Genomic DNA, 18,296 nt, shown 5'->3' on the forward strand with positions numbered 1-18,296 from the left:
ACCTATAACCAAAGAATTTTTATTGTTGTCAGTGAAACCACCTGTTTACAGAAAGGATTAGTTTATCCAACAGGGTGTAACAATCTAAGATGCAGTTTGAAAAATGCATCAAATCTTTTTTTCCTTCTGCATTGTGTAGCACGTAAAGAGGTCCAAGGTCTGTGTCTCAGGCCAGGGCGGGAGGGACCAGTCCTTAGTTCTGCTGTTTTACCTACAGCAAGTCTCCGCTCCATTCCTCACCCATGAATCAGCAGGGTTACGCCTGACCAAGCCTGTGCTGCAAGACTCAAGGACCCAGCAAAGTCCAGTGAAATCCATGGGAACTTACCAGTTTCGGGGTATTGCAGGCTGGATCCTACTCCTTTTAGAAAAACATTTGGAAAATTAAGAGTGCTCAATACGAGCTATATAGCAGGGGAGAAGAAATGGACTTTGATACAGGACATTCTTTCTTTATGACGCACGGCATGCGCTTCCCCCTGTGCACACACACCTGCCTGGGTTTTGAGAGGCGCTAATTCACCCGTAGTTCTCAAGATTGGGGGTGGGGGCACACACTGCTGGTTATTTTTGCATCCCCATATTATGGAGCTGGAGACGTTTCCATGAAGTTAAGCTTTGGGCACGTTTCCATTTAAAACACCTTTGCAGATACAGCGTGTAGGTTGTTTTGGCAAGCGGTAGCAATGCCCCCATTTATCCAGCCTTCCTGCCTCCCCCTACCCTGCCGAATTTCAAGCTGAATGGCTGTTCTCATTTACGGCGAGATGGGGATCAGAGCTCATCTGTCAAGCGGCTCCTGCAGCACCTGGCAATTACAGGAGAGGGGTGTTACAGGGAACAGAGGGGTTTGTTAGGGTTTTTTTGCGGGAGAGCCAACTGCCTGCCAGGGAAGGCAGGTGCTGGTTAGGAAGGACACACAAATTCAGTGCTTTGCTGCCCAGAAAAAGGTGGTCTTTGCATCAAGCTGTGTTGCAGGCTTTCAACCAGACACAGGTCCGCTATTGCTTCTCCAGCAGTAACATATACTAGTTTTGATCCAGAAGCTCAATTAGAGAATTCATCCCTTCAGCTGCACTGCTGTACAGACAGTGTTTTCATCTTATATTGTAGCCAAACACAGGCTGAACAACAGGTGATTTTTCGCTCCTTACTTACCCAGGTCTAGGGAAGGGCACTGGCTGCCAGCTCTGCTGCTCTGGGGCTTGATTCCCTTCCCAGAAACGTCAACAGGGCAGGGTCTTAAATCACAAAACCCACTAAGGAATGGGACAACAAAACCCAGCACTGGTTCACTTGATTTCTGGTTTTCTTTCTCAGTATACTGTCCATGACAGCTGCTAGGAAAGGGACTATTCTCTAGAATATTTAGAAACAGACTGGAATTTGGGCTATTCTCTTCCCTCGGGACCTCTCGCAGGTGTAAATGAGCGGTGCCAAGTGAGAAACATTTTACTCGATCAAAAGGCTACTGAGAGCTGAACTTAAGTGAACACTACCAGGCTGCTGGAGCTGCGTGAGGGGAAGCAAATTATCAGAGGTATAAAGCATTAATTCCAATTTTAAAAATGCCAAGATGTCATCGAAGAAGCCCAAGAGGCAGTCAGATCCTATTAACTAAGGAGGGAAGGACTTCCTACCATGAGAGGTAGATGTCCTGACAGTCGATTGACTCTCAGATTCATTCTCTCCTGCAAGAATCCCACACTACAGACCCATCACCACCCTTTATCCTGTGAAAGAAGAGGCTGCGGAGCCAGCACCCATCCACATCCACCCTCCCACCGCTCCAAAGGAGCTTTGTGCTAAGGCACGTCTGATTGAGGCTCAGCACAAACCATTCGGGCTCAGTAAGTCTGGAGTTTTTCTCCCTTCTTAAAAGAAACGGGGCTCAAGAGCAAGGACGCAGCTTGGGCGCAATCCCCAGAGGAAGGGGATGGGTGTTTCAGCTCTGCTCCTGCCTCCGCCCAAGCAGCCTGACCTTCCCTGTCTTTGCAGCGAGGTTTACCTCGTCTAATCACAGCGAACGCGGAGTGGTTTGAGCCTGCGCGATTCATTGTTCCCATTGCCAGCAGCGGGGGAATCGGCTGAGCATTCATGGCACGGTCCGGCAAGGAAGCAGGCTTATATCTGAGGGTCACAAACGCAGCTTCAGCTCCCCGTAAACTGGCAAAGCAGCCCACCATCGATCCGACCAGCCTCGCAGCAGTGCACCACGTGCTCCCGCACTCACCTTCCAGCACCATCGTGAGCCATGAGAGCCAGGAACATCACTGGAGCTTTGAGGCAAACTGTAATTTCAGAAAGTAATAATAAAAACAGTGTGTTTCAGTGAGACCTCAATATGCCTGAATTTACCTTGCGAGGCTCTAAAGAGGGAGGAAGAAGGAAAAAAAAGCCCCGAGTTCAAACTGTCTCGCAGGAGCTAAGGCATAAATGTGGCCTCAGGCAAACAACCACGCTCTGTATGGCGCCTGTGTATTAGTACGTGTCCTGATCTCAGACCAGCACCTTTATATAAGCATTTGTCTCAGGTTCTGACATGAGGTCTCCAGGTTTAGCCGTTGTTAAAACACATAGTAAAAGCATTTCATTTCCTTGCCAAGACAAAGTTACACAAACTGCAGGCAACTCTACTGTGCCGCAGCGGCACCGAGGAAAAAAAAAAAACCAACAGTAATTCTACCCGTGTGGCTTATATCTTGAGAGGGACTAAAAACCCTCAGCTCATGCAGCTGACAAGGACTGAGGAAATGAAGACAGGTCCCCAGGAAGGAATGTCCTCGTTTCAAAAGCCGTGTCTGGAAATATGAACCAGATAGACTTTGTCATTGACTTGCCCAGGAGCAATGTCTAAACCAGACTGTGAACTGCAGATTTCCCAATTCTAATTTTTTGCCTTAAAACGCTGGGCCACACACAGTTCTCCTCTCCCTCCGTGTGAATGCACTTATTCATGGGAACTGCAGTGACTCCACCATGCTCAGCAAAGTGCATTCACATCATGAAAACACTCTAGATCCTTCAGGGTAAGACTGTGCAGACAAGCCGTGATATGGAACCAGAACAAGCCAGAGGTATTTTCCCACTGGTTACAGGCCAGGATCTAAGGCACACTCGGATCACCACGCTCGCTTAGACGCTTGAGAAATGGATGGTACAACCAGCATTTGAACTTCAAATGGAAAAACCCCGCCATGCCACCACCGCACCGGTGAAGTTCCTGCTGCTCAAAGCTTGCAGTGCTCAAATGCAACCTCCGCTGGGTTACAGAACCACTCAGCGGGGCCCGTCAGGTTGAGCTCAGGTGCCTCTTGTTAAATTTTTAAACACCCCAACTCCCTCTCTTTCACTGACAAATATCATATGTGTCATCTAGAGCTTCCCACTAGCTCTGGATGCTTGTCTGGGGTTTCCCTTCCTGGCCCCCGGCACGCTTTACTACTTGTCTAAGTTTTCAGGCAGACCTGTGGAAGTTGGGATGCCTAAAACCCCCTCCATCCAGAAATGCTGAACAAACATGAAATTTTAAACTACTACATCATCCAAAACCCAACGTTCTGTTTAATGTGCTGTGATTATATAGTAAGACTCTTTAAAAGGCATTTACAATAAATCATTTGGTCCAATGGTTGCATTTGCAGAAGACAGAGCTACTTCATTATTTAGATCTGAAGTGATTCATTTAAGAGGAAATGGAATAACATTTTAAAACAAAACTGCCATTTACACGCGATGCACAGGTGATATATCAAATATCAAGAGAGACCTGGGAGCAATTTTGTAGCTTATTCCTGAAAGGAATGCTAGAGGTTTTCTTTTGTTGGCAGCTTTTTAAATTATTATTCGAAGGCTCTTATTCTACATTTTTAACTCATGACTGTACACACACGAGATGTTAAATTAACCAACTATGGGTGGTGTAATCAAGAGGCAGCAAATAAGAACTCTCACGGGACCCACCTTATTATAACGAAAAGGGAAAGGTGCAATACACTGCTCAGCCTTTTAGGAGCCCTTACTTTCCAACAACACAGAACCACGTCTCAAGACTTAAGGCAAAATCACGCCCGGGCTGAGCACATCGATTTCCAGCTTCATGAGTTGGTCTCCAAGGCTCAGGCAGTGTCAGTGTCTCTCATTTTGCCCCTGCAATCAGGAAAGCCTCTTCTAACAGAGCAGCACGACACGCGAGTGATGTGTGGCTCCTTCGGAGCCGGAGCTAGCTCACAGTTCTCCGCACTGTGTCAAGACCAGGCATCATTTTTTTCCTCAGATGTGCCCTTCCACCAGAAGGTTTTGTCCGAGCAGAGATCGAGGGCTTTCTGTCCCTTGGTATGTGGCCATCCTCCACGTCAGTCATCGCTGCACAGATTCGGTAGCTCTGCCAGTGTGGCTGCACGTCTGGAAACCTGGGACACAGCCCCTGGGCAGTAAGTGCTTTCTGGAAGGGATCGGGCGAACTTCTGTATTACATTTCACAGCACATTGGTACAGATACACCACCGCATCCCAGAAATGCTGCTTATGTGCTAGAGGCGGCTCACACGCACACAGTTCAGCCAGGAAAATCAACATGAGGGACATGGGCGACAGCCAATTCATAGTACAGACAAAGCCTGAGGCTGATTCCCAGCTCATCTGGGCTCAGCAGGAGCTGGAAGCCCCTTCTGTGCACAGAGGTATTAGTAGAACCGTATTTCCGAGCAGCAGCTCCCACCAGTGCCCGGCAGCATGACTAACCTCTGATTTGGGAATGAAAACCGCAGTCTCACAGATTGCAAGACTCACCACAGCAATGGGCAAAGAAAATCCCACCCACACTCATGCACAAAGAGCAGTGACCGTGGCAGCAGGTGCAAAGCCTCATGGGAGCCCAAAGCCCACATGGGCTCCGCAAGCATGACCCAGTCCGGACCCTTTGCTTGCAATAATGTGGCTCTACAGACTGCACGCTGATCGGGTTCCCCACACCGTGCGTGCTCCTGGGAGCACTCAGGCGGGGGCGCAGGGGGGAAGGGTGTGCAGTTAGCAGTTAAATATTACCCTGCCAAAACTGATTCAGAAAGAAGAAAAAAAAAATGCCTCCAGGCACCTCTGTGAGTCTCAAGGCATGAATGTCTCATGGGGGAGGGCGAATGAGAGTCAAGGTGACAAATTTTGGAAACCATCAACGTGTGCACTCGAACGGAAAGCAAGAAAATTAATCTGAGCTGAACCCGCGGTTTGAGCCTGGCAGCGGTCGGTGGCGTCGTGTCACACATCCCTCAAATCACACTACCCAACCATTTGTCTCCGCCGTTCAAAGTCCCAGCAAAGCACATGTTGGTGGCAAACTCAGTGGATTTGGACAAATAAACCACACAAAAAAAGCAGCTTGCCCTTGAGGACGGTCTGCTTCTGTTCTTGCAGTGGAAAGTCAACCCTGCTTTGTGCACATAACGCTCCAGGAAAGGCCGTGATACTGCAGGACTCCTTTCAGCTTGTCAGCAGTATCTTTGGGAAACTCCCTACACCTTTTCAGATTCCTAGAGAAAAGAGTTTAAAAAACATTCCAGATTCAGTTATGCTTGGGCAGAAATGATGACCAGGCTCTGGACCTTGCTGAATCGGCCATTTACTGAAAGGGTGGAGCAGTTTAGGAGGTTACACTGTTGTAAAAATCCTCTCACACCTGGATTTTCCATCAGGGCATCTGTTTTATTCTGGGCACAACCCATAAATGCCCCAAAGCAGGAGAGAAGGGATTAGGACAAACTCTGAGCCTGGGAACTGCAGCATTAACCCTGTTATTTAAAGGTCAGAAGCAGGCATCTGTCTGAAAGTCCAGTATTAAATGGAAGATCCCAAATCGCTCCCAATTAGAAAGGAGGAAATAAAAAAAACCGAAGAAAAACCAAGGGATTGTGGTCTGGAAAAGGAATCACAGCACAGAAGAGATTGGTTTCATTTAGGGCCAAAGTTTTCAATACACGTAACTTCAAAAGGAGTTTGTAACTACAGACACTTAGAGAAAGAAAACATCCCACCACTTCCAGCTCAAACCCCTGATTTCTCTTTGCTCGTTGAAACTTTGCCGCAAAACAACAGGCGTTGCAGCTACGCTCCCCTACGAGCACAAGTCTCCACCGAGCCGAGGACACGGCCCAGCCATCACTGGTCCACCCTGGTCACTACTCAGTATCTGTAGCCAGGGTGGCACTTGTTCACAGTGAGACCGGGCAGAACAGGAACACTCAGGAGGCCCTCACGCATCAGCCAGGCATCTGGAGAGCCCAGAGATGAAGAGGAAATGGTTGGGGAGAGGAGCCCAAGCGGGGTGAGGATGGGCTTGGGAATACTGGGAACAAGCTGCCCAGTGCAGCCGCTGCCCCCATGAGCTGGTGCCCTGCGGCCGCCACGCCAGGCAGCGGCTTGCCACGGCGAAGCACCGCGGGACAGATGGCACACCAGCCCAGCTCTCACGGGCCACTCAGAGAAGGGGAACTCGATGGCCCGTTTTGTGTTACTGGAACAAGACTGATAGAAACCACAAAAACAATGTCAAAGCATCGTAACCAGCTGGAGAACAGCATGAAATTAATTAACATCAGTAGCACAGGGCAGATCTGGGTTCCTGCTGTGGCCTGCAGATCTGGAATCAGATCCAATCCCAAAGTCTCCCAGCGTTCAGGGAGTTTTTACATCTTGGCTGGCCAGTTTGCATCCCTGTAAAGGGTTGGCCGGGTTACATGCGTGCAGCAAAGCAGCTTTCCGTGGTGGTTCTGACAGTGAAGAACAAGGAGGTTTTTAGAGATACCGAAAGCTATTCATATAACCATATCATATACATGCAACCTCGCCTGCCCCAGGTATCAGTGACCTCTCAAGAACAGCCCAGCCCAACGAGAAGAGGAGAAACGCAGTAAAAACATCCTGTGCTTTGTCTAGACGTACGGGGACCTTGTCTCACAGGACAAAGAGCTGCTAAAATACCATCAGCCACTTGTGACGAGAGAAGCAAAAAGGAGTTACCTGGTGCAAACAAAGTCTCATAAGGACAATAACAAGCAAAAAAAAAAAAAGAGGGGAGACGCGTAAGTCAAACGCACTGAAATCTACAGCTTATCCTCCACCTTCCTTCCCAGCCAAACCCAGCCGTGGCTGGAGCGTGGTATCGTTTGTGAATGATTTCCCCAAACCAGGACTGGAATCCCCGGCTGGCAAACCACTTCTCCCAGTTCCCATGCCATCGCACGCCTCCCTGGCCAGCCCCTTCTGGTCTCCAAACCCTTCTTTGCCTGTGGGTAAGTCACTTACCCAATGACATGTAGATGCCAGGAATAAATCCGAGGAGGAAGGCGGGCCCAGATGAGCCTTCAGGCACCCCGCGCTGTGTCCGGCGGAGGCAGAGAGATGGCAACAGCTACTTCTGGATTTACCTTATACCGAGATTCCCACGGGACAGAGCAAACACCAGCGGCTCGCACTGCGACCCAGAGCAGGCTGGAGTGAGTTCACACCCTGAGCTGCCTCTCATGTCAGAGAATGGCTCTCAGCATTTATTAGCACAAACCGTAGCACGTGAATCAACACACTCCTGTTTGCTGGCAGATGGGTGTTCATTTTTCTTTTCTGAAGACAAGCACATTTGCTAGGTCAAGAGTTTTGAGGCTTCCATTACAGACTAATAAGTAAACAGGAAACTTTATCTTTCCAAGTAATTATTTGGGTTTCTTTTCTGCTCTGAGCAGAAGCACAAAACAGCTGTGCAGCACACAAGGCTGCGGTGCTTCGGCTCGGCCCCGCAGATGACGGGCTGCCTAAGTCCCCCAGTGCTGCTGCGATGATCCATGGGCTCCTCTCACCCTCCTCAGCCTGAGCACTGCCAAATCCCACCAAAAATCACCTTTCTTTGCAGCTGAGTGATTAGCTACTGATGTTGGGTAGGATGAATCCAGGTGCGTGTTTGGTCCCGGGGGGCTGTCTCCATCCAAATGGGGGGACGTGATAAAGGCAGAGCCCCTTTCCTCTGCCCGCTCACCCAGCCTGGCACTTGAGCCAACGGCACCATCAGCCCCGTAGCTGGGCGAGGGGATCCCGACCTGGTCGCTGGCCCTGAGCAGCTGACGGCGAGGAAGCGCCGTGACTCCAGGGCCCCTGGAATTAGGTTATAACTTTGTTGCTCCATGGAGGTGCTTGTGCAAACATTAAGCTATGTATGTCAGTGGGAAACCAGATGACTCAGACATCCCAGCAGCGCTTTTTTTTTTCATGCTTTCCTCCTCTGTGATCTTCATTCATGCCTTGTATCATCTCTCCCTGCAAGAAGCTTGATGCACACTACAGGTTTTGGCTGCATTGCCCGATTTCTGTGACTCCCAACAAAAGCAGCACGGTCATCCCCTCCCACGTGGCCAGCAATAGGGCAGGTCAAGGCTAACTCCCCCTCCTAACACAGCCGCTCTTTGGCGAGGCTGATCCCCGCCTGGCACAAGGACACGAGATCCCAGCGTGTGAGGTGTCACCCTGGGGAACGGGGGCTGCTTTGGGCAGACCTCAGCACCCCGCAGGGTGTTCAGCATTGATGGATTTACCCCGTGAGCACAGCAGCTGCTGATCTGAGACCACTGTAGGCACTTGGCGTATCACGGGCTCCTCCAGCTCCTTTGCGCACTAAATCCTGACTGATTCACAGTTTATTGCCATAAGTAAGAAGAATAATTTAGTGTAACTAATAGAAGTCACGCTTGCAGCAGCAGGGCTGGGCCGGAACCTTCTTGAATGACTGCCAAAGAGGAGCCAAGCCTACTGCCAGTGCTGGACTGGGGTTTTAGGACCGTCATCCTCTGCCTGCAGTTCACACATGTGCTGCCCAGCTACCGGACTGGAACTTCTGCAATTCAAGCTGTTCATCTACCAGAAAAACGCAAATCTCAACACTGTAGTAAGACCCTCCGCAACTTTCATATCCTTCAAGTTTTTCTGTATTAAAGAATAGAGAGAGAATTCTGTATGCCATATAGAAATGCAGCTCCTTTCACTTCACAAACAGCAGGGCGAAGGCAGTCGCCAGGTTTCTTAAAGTACTGAATATGCAAACTTGTTGAATCGATGCAGCACATTCCCCTCTTCCAAGAACGCTGTGTAGACAAACACGTAGGCAGAGCGATACTTCACACTTACACCCTATCCTCCATCGGAACTGTTCAAGGCTCTTGGCAAGCCCTCAGTGTCTAAACCTGGCATCCAGAGCCCAGCTACCCGTCCCACACAGCAAGACAATAGTTCTTACAGGGCCGTGAAGTCACCGATTGCTGCACTGCCTTTGTCTTCTGGTTTCTAATCACTAAATCAAACCCTCCTGGCCAAACACTCCATCCAGCACACTGTGAAATTACACCACATTAGTGAAATTTGTTTACAAACTACTAGGCTTCCCTTAGCGAGGACTTCCTGGGGCATTAAGTACATTAATTACCATGAAAAACCAGAAATCGCAGTTCAAACCTGTCAGCAACTTCAGCACGTTCCCAAATAACGAAAGCAGTATAGTTTTGTTCTGTGCTGGAGACACTCGGCGAACTGTAACACAATGCTCCAAGCTTTCTAGTTCTTTTCACGTTAAACATTAGTCTGCCAGCCCTTTCTAGCGTGCCGCTCAGCAGATTTAAAAAAAAAAAAAAAAAAAAAACAACAAACCCCAACTGGAAAAAAAAAAACCAAAACCTACCAAAAAAACCCTTATTTGCCCTGCTGGGGTTGAATAAGTCAGCACGAGGGATTCAGCCCATCCACAGTGATGAAAGGACGCTGCTATGATGGAATAATCTTTCAAGCAGACGTGCAAACTTCTCCCTGGGGAGGAAGGAACGCGCCAGCTCGGTTCCAGTCCCTCTACCTTAAAGGTTTCTAATAAATGAAGCAACTGCTAAAGCAGCGGTTTAGCAGAAAGTCGTCCGACGCCGCCTGCTCTGTATTTCTCCTGCCTTAGAGTTACCGATGCAGAGCTGCGCTGCGCGTAGCATTTGCCGTAGCGCGTACGATCGCTTGCACATAAACCCGGAGCAGCCCCGCCGCAACGACCCCGCAGAGCCCTTCCGCCGGCCGCAGAACGTACCTTGGAGCGGAGAAGTTCGGGTTGCACCGATCCCGGCCCCAGCGCCCCGCCGGCCCTGCCCGCCCAGCCGCGGCTCCTCGCCGGGGGATGCTGCGGGAGCTCAGCACCGCGCCGGGCCTCCCCGCAGCGGCGGCGGCTCCCCCCGCCCCGCTGCCCTCCCCGCCGGCCCGGGGGGCCCCGGGGGGCCGGTACCGGCTGGGAGCCCCGGGGGCCCCGGGGGGAGCCGGTACCGGCTGGGAGCCCCGGGGGGTGCTCGGGGGGAGCCGGTACCGGCTGGGAGCCCCGGGGGGTGCTCGGGGGGAGCCGGTACCGGCTGGGAGCCCCGGGGGGTGCTCGGGGGGAGCCGGTACCGGCTGGGAGCCCCGGGGGGTGCTCGTGGGGAGCCGGTACCGGCTGGGAGCCCCGGGGGGTGCTCGAGGGGAGCCGGTACCGGCTGGGAGCCCCGGGGGGTGCTCGGGGGGAGCCGGTACCGGCTGGGAGCCCCGGGGGGTGCTCGGGGGGTGCCGGTACCGGCTGGGAGCCCCGGGGGGTGCTCGAGGGGAGCCGGTACCGGCTGGGAGCCCCGGGGGGTGCTCGAGGGGAGCCGGTACCGGCTGGGAGCCCCGGGGGGTGCTCGAGGGGAGCCGGTACCGGCTGGGAGCCCCGGGGGGTGCTCGGGGGGAGCCGGTACCGGCTGGGAGCCCCGGGGGGAGCCGGTAGGGAGCCCAGCCGCCACAGGGGGTTCCCCCCGGGGTGCCCCAGCCCGGTAGCGCCTCCCCGGCCCTGCTCGCCCCGCCGCGGCTGCGGGTCTCCCCCGCAGGGAGGGAAGGGGGGAACACGGGCAGAGCCCTGGATTGCACCCCACAACCTGCTCCCGGCGGGGTGGGGGGCTGGAGGGAGGGAGGGAAGGAAAGAAGCGGGAGAAGGGGCTGACTCCAGCAAACAGAAGCCGAAGTTGAGCAGGTTAAGACACAAACCCACCGCCCCAGCCCGGCTCCGCCATGAGAAGCGTGAAGTTACCCCGCACCTGCAGCCGGCTCAGAGCGCCGAGTGCGCAACTACGAGAGCACCTGATGCCTCCTGAAGAGCCCGAATCCAATCCTCCTTGAAAGAGTCCTGCACATCCTGTTCCCGGTGCCGCTGGGTTTCGGTTCCTTACGCCGAGGGGTTCCATGGGGGCAGGCAGCACCTGGTCAGGCCCTGCTGGGCTCCCGGCAAGATCCTCAGAGCCTTGAGAAACAGCCTGACTTCGCAGGACTTCCAACGCCCAAAAGTCTTCCAGGCACTTTCAGAGAAGAATCCCCAACACAACCCTCCCAAAGCCCAAATAAGTGGCTTTTGATACTTGTTAGTAGGATCAAACTGGAAGGGAATCCTTGCCTTTAACCTGCACTTAGTTGGCTTAATTCTGCATTTCCCACTAATGAGCGGGGAAGCAGCATGTGACCGCAGTCCCTGTTTGCATTTTGCAAGTGGAAATCACACTTATAAAAGGGATCTGTCCCCTGCCTGGGGCCTGACGCTGCTCCCACCAGAAACCAGGAAACCACCTTAACAAGCCTGCAGCCCTCGCTCTGGGCTCGATTCCTGGTTTATGGTTGTTGAGCTGCTGTGCAGACGACTTTCCCCACCCCATCCTGCATCTCAGCTTCCCCATCTGCAACCAGAACTAACACCACCAACCTCAGTTACAAAGAAACCTGAAAATATGGATGAAACCTGCCCGTTACACAATCCTGCCTCCGCCGGGGAGGGCAGCGACAGGGCGCTCCGCAGCAGTCCATAAACATTTGCAGTGGGTTTACTGGGAGGACCAGAGTACATCAGTCCTGGCTACCCAGCTTCCATTGATGACTGACACGAGTGAAGGTTTGGCTGTAAATGAATCTATAAATTATTGCTTTTTGGTGATTTAAACCTGTGAATCCTCAGACCAGACCTTGCTTGAGCTGGCACAGACTGTGCGCTGCGCAACAACTTCCTAACTTCTTTTCAAGACTTTTACGAGTAACCTTTAATCAGCTATAACTGGGATGTGTAACGAGATCAGGTTATCTGCGTGTTTCCCCTAATGCACTCATGAGAAGGGATTTCCGCGTGCTGCCGGGTTTGTAATGTGCCACTGCAGGGAAACTCTTCCGCTCCTGCCTGTCTCCGCTGTGTCAGGGGGGCAGCAAAGCCCGGGGGGCGTCTGGGCTGGCATCCTCGACCTGGAGTTTTGCTCGAGTTTGATACGAGACAACCAGTGACACGAGCATAGATCCAAGATTTTCTACTACATTTACAACTTCTCTTTGGGGACAGCTCTAGGAAAGCTGGGGCTCCCGGCAAAATGAGTTTCAAATGCTCGCTTTGTGCCAGCTGGGGCAGAGAAGTCAGGATTGCTGCAGGTCCCCCACACACCTTCACGCAATGACAGCGGGCAGCTTCTCACTGAACCCCGCACCGCTCCCCAGCATCCTCCCCGCGGGCACGCTCCATCGGCTGCTCCGTTCCTCCACATCAGCAGCCTCTGCAGCTCCATGGGACTGAGCTTCCTCCCGGACCACACTCTTCTCACCCCCAGACATGGGAGCCTTTCACTTCCAGTAGCCTGGAGGACAAAACTCATGCCAACTGCTCTAAACCCACGGGTCTCTGCAGCGTGGAGCGCGGGTATCGCAGCCTCGGCAGAACCCCAGCACCGGCACATTTCTGAGCATTTCACTGACAAAGCATTGCTAAAGCAAACGAGCTCATTAATGAACCACTGGTGGAGAGAGGCAGGGCTTGGAGAGGGAATAGCAGCCTGTTGCTGCTGGGTCTGCTGGAGGGAAAGGTGAAAAGAAAGACCTAGAGGGCAAAAGATTTCATCTCACACTTGAAATGTTTTCAAAGCTGGAGAACCTACTCCTGACAGAAGCTGGCAAGCAGGTACCTTCCTTGTCCACTTGTAAATTAAGCCTTCAAAGGGAGGACCAGAACTTCTCCAGCTTGTAACTGGGGTTAGATAAGCAAATGGAAGAAAGAGAAATCAGGAACCAGCTCCAAAAATCAAAAGCTCATTTTAAAAAACAAAAAATCACAAAACTTAAAGTATGTTTCAGCATTCACAGGGATATTTCTTTCTAGTGTTTAAATCACAGCATTTCCTTTGCAGCCATGAAGGAAAGTGTCGTGGTTTAGCGGCAGCTCAGCCCCACACAGTCGCTCGCTCACTCCCCCACCGGTAGATGGGGGAGAGAATCAGAAGGGTAACGCTCGTGGGTTGGGATAAGAACAGTTTAATAATGAAAATTAAAAGAAACAACAGTAGAAATGCAATGTAAAGGAGAACAACGAGAGGCGCAAAGCCCCGGGGGAGGGGGGAAGGGAGGGGAGAGGGGGAACGAACCGCCGAAACAAACTGCACGCGCCGCAGCCGCTCGCCGCCCGCCGACCCGACGCCGCGCCGCCGGCGCGCTGCCACTGCCCCCCCTCAATATACTGGTCATGGTGTCACATGGTATGGAATGAACCTGCCATTGGCCAGTCGGGGTCAGCCACCCCCACCATGGCCCTGCCCCTCCCAGCCCCCCCTGCCACGCCACGCGGCAGAGCGCGGGAAGCTGGAAAGGTAGCTGACCCCCACAGTGAGGAGAATTAACCCCTTCTCAGCCAAAACCAGCACATTCTCCACCCCTTATTCCATACCACTTACACCATGCCCAGGTCCCATATGATGCAATACAACCGTACCAACCACCACCCCTCCCCTTCCCATCCTTTAACATAATACACAGACATCATTCCCTTAGTTCATGGATCTTCCCTGTAAAATGTCCATTAAAATGTCCATTGAGTTCACGCAGTCCATGACTCTGGGCTCCATCTGTTGTATCAGTCTTTCCGGGTGGGAGAGATGGTGTGTGGCGTTGGGTTGCTGCATACCGAGTCAGTCATCGTTCCATCACTGCTGCACGGCTTGTTTCATAGTTGATCTTCCATGGGTTTGGAGGCTCGTACTCTGATATCATTGATACAACACAGAGGTGACACACAATATTATATAACAGTTCACATTGTGCCATTCAGTTCATTGACTGTTTTCACCCAAAATCAAATCCCCTTGAGGCACACATCGGATTTCTCCATCCTCCCGCATCACCCACCAAGTGCACCCAGGTCCTCGAGCAAAAACAATCCCACGAATGGGTTTGCCTTTGCCAGAGGCAGGAAGAACCCAGACTGTTTTGCCCAGCATACTTTTTGTGTGCACTACAGGGACTCTATCCCCTTCCACAGTATGTAGGATTTCTGACTGGGCAGGGCCAGCTCGGTTGGCAGATCCCCTCGTGTTGACTAACCACGTGGCTTTTGCTAAATGTGTATCCCAGTGCTTGAATGTCCCACCCCCCATTGCTCTCAGTGTGGTTTTTAACAGTCCATTGTACCTTTCAATTTTCCCAGAGGCTGGTGCGTGATAGGGGATGTGATACACCCACTCAATGCCGTGCTCTTTGGCCCAGGTGTCTATGAGGCTATTTCGGAAATGAGTCCCATTGTCTGACTCAATTCTCTCTGGGGTGCCATGTCGCCACAGGACTTGTTTCTCAAGACCCAGGATAGTGTTCCGGGCAGTGGCGTGGGGGACAGGATATGTTTCCAGCCAGCCAGTCGTTGTTTCTACCATTGTAAGCACATGGCGCTTGCCTTGGCGGGTCTGTGGGAGTGTGATATAGTCAATTTGCCAGGCCTCCCCATATTTATATTTCAGCCATCGTCCCCCATACCACAGAGGCTTTACCCGCTTCGCTTGCTTGATTGCAGTGCATGTGTCACATTCGTGGATAACCTGTGCAATAATATCCATGGTCAAGTCCACCCCTCGATCACGAGCCCACCTGTATGTTGCATCTCTCCCTTGATGGCCTGAGGTGTCGTGGGCCCACCGAGCTAGAAATAGTTCACCCTTATGCTGCCAGTCCAGATCCACCTCAGCCACTTCAATCTTGGCAGCCCGATCTACCTGCTGGTTGTTTCGATGTTCTTCAGTGGCCCGACTCTTGGGGACGTGAGCATCCACATGCCGTACCTTTACAACCAGTTTCTCTACCCGGGCAGCAATATCTTGCCACAATGTGGCAGCCCAGATGGGTTTGCCTCTGCGCTGCCAGTTGCTTTGCTTCCATTGCTGCAGCCAGCCCCACAAGGCATTTGCCACCATCCAGGAGTCAGTATAGAGGTAGAGCACTGGCCACTTTTCCCGTTCAGCGATGTCTAAGGCCAGCTGGATGGCCTTTACCTCTGCAAACTGGCTCGATTCACCTTCTCCTTCAGCAGTTTCTGCTACTTGTCGTGTAGGACTCCATACAGCAGCCTTCCATCTCCGGTGCTTTCCCACAAGGCGACAGGACCCATCAGTGAACAGGGCATATTGCTTCTCATCTTCTGGCAGTTTGTTATACAGTGGGGCTTCTTCAGCACGTGTCACCTCCTCCTCTGGTGATAATCCAAAATCTTTGCCTTCTGGCCAGTCCATAATCACTTCCAAGATTCCTGGGCGACTGGGGTTTCCTACTCGAGCCCGCTGGGTGATCAGTGCAACCCATTTACTCCACGTAGCATCAGTTGCATGGTGTGTAGAGGGGATGTTTCCTTTGAACATCCAGCCCAGCACTGGCAGTCGGGGTGCCAGGAGCAACTGTGCTTCAGTACCAACCACTTCTGAAGCAGCTCGAACCCCTTCATATGCTGCCAATATCTCTTTTTCAGTTGGAGTATAGCGGGCTTCAGACCCTCTGTATCCCCGACTCCAAAACCCTAGGGGTCGACCCCGGGTCTCCCCAGGTGCTTTCTGCCAGAGACTCCAGGTAGGGCCATTCTCCCCGGCTGCAGTGTAGAGCACATTTTTTACATCTTGTCCTGCCCGGACTGGCCCAAGAGCTACTGCATGGACTATTTCTCGTTTAATCTGTTCAAAGGCTTGTCGTTGCTCAGGGCCCCATTTGAAATCATTCTTTTTCCGGGTCACTTGATAGAGAGGGCTCACGATCAGACTGTAATTTGGAATATGCATTCTCCAAAAACCCACAACGCCCAAGAAAGCTTGTGTTTCCTTTTTGCTAGTTGGTGGAGACATGGCTGCTATTTTGTTGATCACATCCATTGGAATCTGACGACGACCGTCTTGCCATTTAATTCCTAAGAACTGGATTTCTCGTGCAGGTCCCTTCACCTTACTTTGTTTTATGGCAAAACCAGCTTTCAGAAGGATTTGGACTATTTTCTCACCTTTCTCAAAAACTTCTTCTGCTGTGCTGCCCCACACAATGATGTCATCAATGTATTGAAGGTGTTCTGGAGCTTCTCCCTGTTCCAGTACAGTCTGAATCAGTCCATGGCAAATGGTAGGACTGTGTTTCCACCCCTGGGGCAGTCGATTCCAGGTGTACTGGACGCCCCTCCATGTGAAAGCAAACTGTGGCCTGCACTCTGCTGCCAGAGGGATTGAGAAGAATGCATTAGCAATATCAATTGTGGCATACCACTTGGCCGCCTTTGACTCCAGTTCGTATTGAAGTTCTAGCATGTCTGGCACAGCAGCACTCAACGGTGGAGTGACTTCATTCAGGCCACGATAGTCTACTGTTAGTCTCCACTCTCCATTAGACTTCCGGACTGGCCATATGGGACTGTTAAAGGGTGAGTGGGTCTTACTGATGACTCCTTGGCTCCTCAGTTGGTGAATGAGTTTATGGATGGGGATCAGAGAGTCTCTGTTGGTGCGATATTGCCGCCGGTGCACTGTTGTGGTGGCGATTGGCACCTGTTGTTCTTTGACCTTCAGCAACCCCACCACAGAAGGGTCCTTTGAGAGACCGGGCAAGGTAGACAGCTGTTCAGTTTCCTCCGTCTCCAAGGCAGCTACACCAAAAGCCCACTTGTAACCTTTTGGGTCCTTGAAATACCCTCTCCTGAGGTAGTCTATACCAAGGATGCACGGAGCCTCTGGGCCAGTCACAATGGGGTGCTTCTGCCACTCATTGCCAGTTAGGCTCACTTCGGCCTCCAATACAGTTAGCTCTTGAGATCCCCCTGTCACTCCAGCAATGCTGATGGGTTCTGCCCCTATATAGTTTGATGGCATTAAGGTGCACTGTGCGCCGGTGTCCACTAAAGCTTTATACTCCTGTGGGTCGGACGTGCCAGGCCATCGGATCCACACAGTCCAGTAAGCCCGGTTATCCCTTTCCTCCACCCGGCTGGAGGCAGGGCCCCTCTAGTCCTGATCATGGCAGTCACAACTCACTTCCTGTAAATGTGAATCAGGAGTCCCTCTATTACACTTAGAAATAAAATCTGCGCTTCTACTCCTCTGTCTGGGGACTTGCTCGCTGGAAACTGGAGCAGCAGCTTTCCTGGAAGAGCCTCCCTGAGTGACTGTTCTTCCTTGCAGTTCATGTACTCGTGCCTGTAGGGTCGAAGTAGGCTTGCCATCCCACCTCATCATGTCCTCTCCGTGGTCACGCAGGTAGAACCATAGGGTGGCCCGTGGTGTGTATCCCCTTCTTTGAGCCAAAGGACGCTTATTCCTAACAGCTGAGACACTGCTCTGTCGAGGTGGGGAGTAGGACAGATCTTCTTTGAGTTGCTGGACCTCTTGGGATAGTTTCTCCACAGCAGAGACAAGCGAGGAAGAGATATTTGTGTCATAATCCCGGAGTCTATCTATCACCTCTGCCACCGTTGGTGTCTCGTCATCTTTCCAGGACATCACTGCCAATGAGTTTGCATGCGAAGATGGTGCGCTCCGTACAAACTTCCGCCACATGGGTCGTGTGCACTCGGCTTCATCTGGATCTTTGGATGACCGTTGATCATCCAGGTCACCATAAATCACCTCAAACACAGCTAATTCCCTGAGATACTGGATGCCTTTCTCCATAGTTGTCCATTTTCCTGGGCGATATGTAACATCTTCTTTAAAGGGATACCTTTCCTTCACTCCAGACAGGAGTCGCCTCCAGAGGCTGAGGGCTTGTGGTTTTTTTCCAATTGCTTTGTCAACGCCCCCTTCCCCAGAAAGGGATCCCAATTGTTTGGCTTCTTTTCCCTCTAGTTCCAGGCTACTGGCCCCATTATCCCAGCATCGGAGCAGCCAGGTGGCAATGTGCTCACCTGAACGACGGCTATAATCTTTTCGCATATCTCGCAACTCGCTTAAGGACAGGGATCGGGTGGTCTCTATTTCATTTAT

General features: G+C 51.9%; 1 protein-coding gene across 29 annotated transcripts in view; it reads right to left on the reverse strand.

Moving 5' to 3' along the window:
• Window positions 1-18,296, reverse strand: part of NCMAP (non-compact myelin associated protein) — a 28,644-nt gene that overhangs the window by 6,844 nt on the left and 3,504 nt on the right. For 3 of the 29 annotated variants that reach the window (XR_012663774.1, XM_075114613.1, XM_075114617.1), the window contains exon 2: window positions 2,234-2,291. The exons of 5 other annotated variants lie outside the window; for them this stretch is intronic. Coding sequence is in view for 6 of the 24 variants with exons in the window: in XM_075114613.1 (XP_074970714.1) it covers window positions 2,234-2,291 (58 nt within the window). In the remaining 18 variants the exon portion in view is untranslated. Of the gene's footprint in view, window positions 1-493; window positions 1,955-2,002; window positions 2,292-3,963; window positions 4,445-4,743; window positions 4,940-7,299; window positions 7,513-9,489; window positions 9,538-9,712; window positions 10,073-10,099; window positions 10,159-11,105; window positions 12,790-18,296 lie in introns of those variants that run through there. 21 more of the 29 variants (XM_075114632.1, XM_075114633.1, XM_075114634.1 and 18 more) reach the window with 21 other exon arrangements.

Source organism: Phalacrocorax aristotelis, chromosome 20 (genome assembly GCF_949628215.1).
Source record: "Phalacrocorax aristotelis chromosome 20, bGulAri2.1, whole genome shotgun sequence".
In the NCBI taxonomy this organism is placed as follows: domain Eukaryota; kingdom Metazoa; phylum Chordata; class Aves; order Suliformes; family Phalacrocoracidae; genus Phalacrocorax; species Phalacrocorax aristotelis.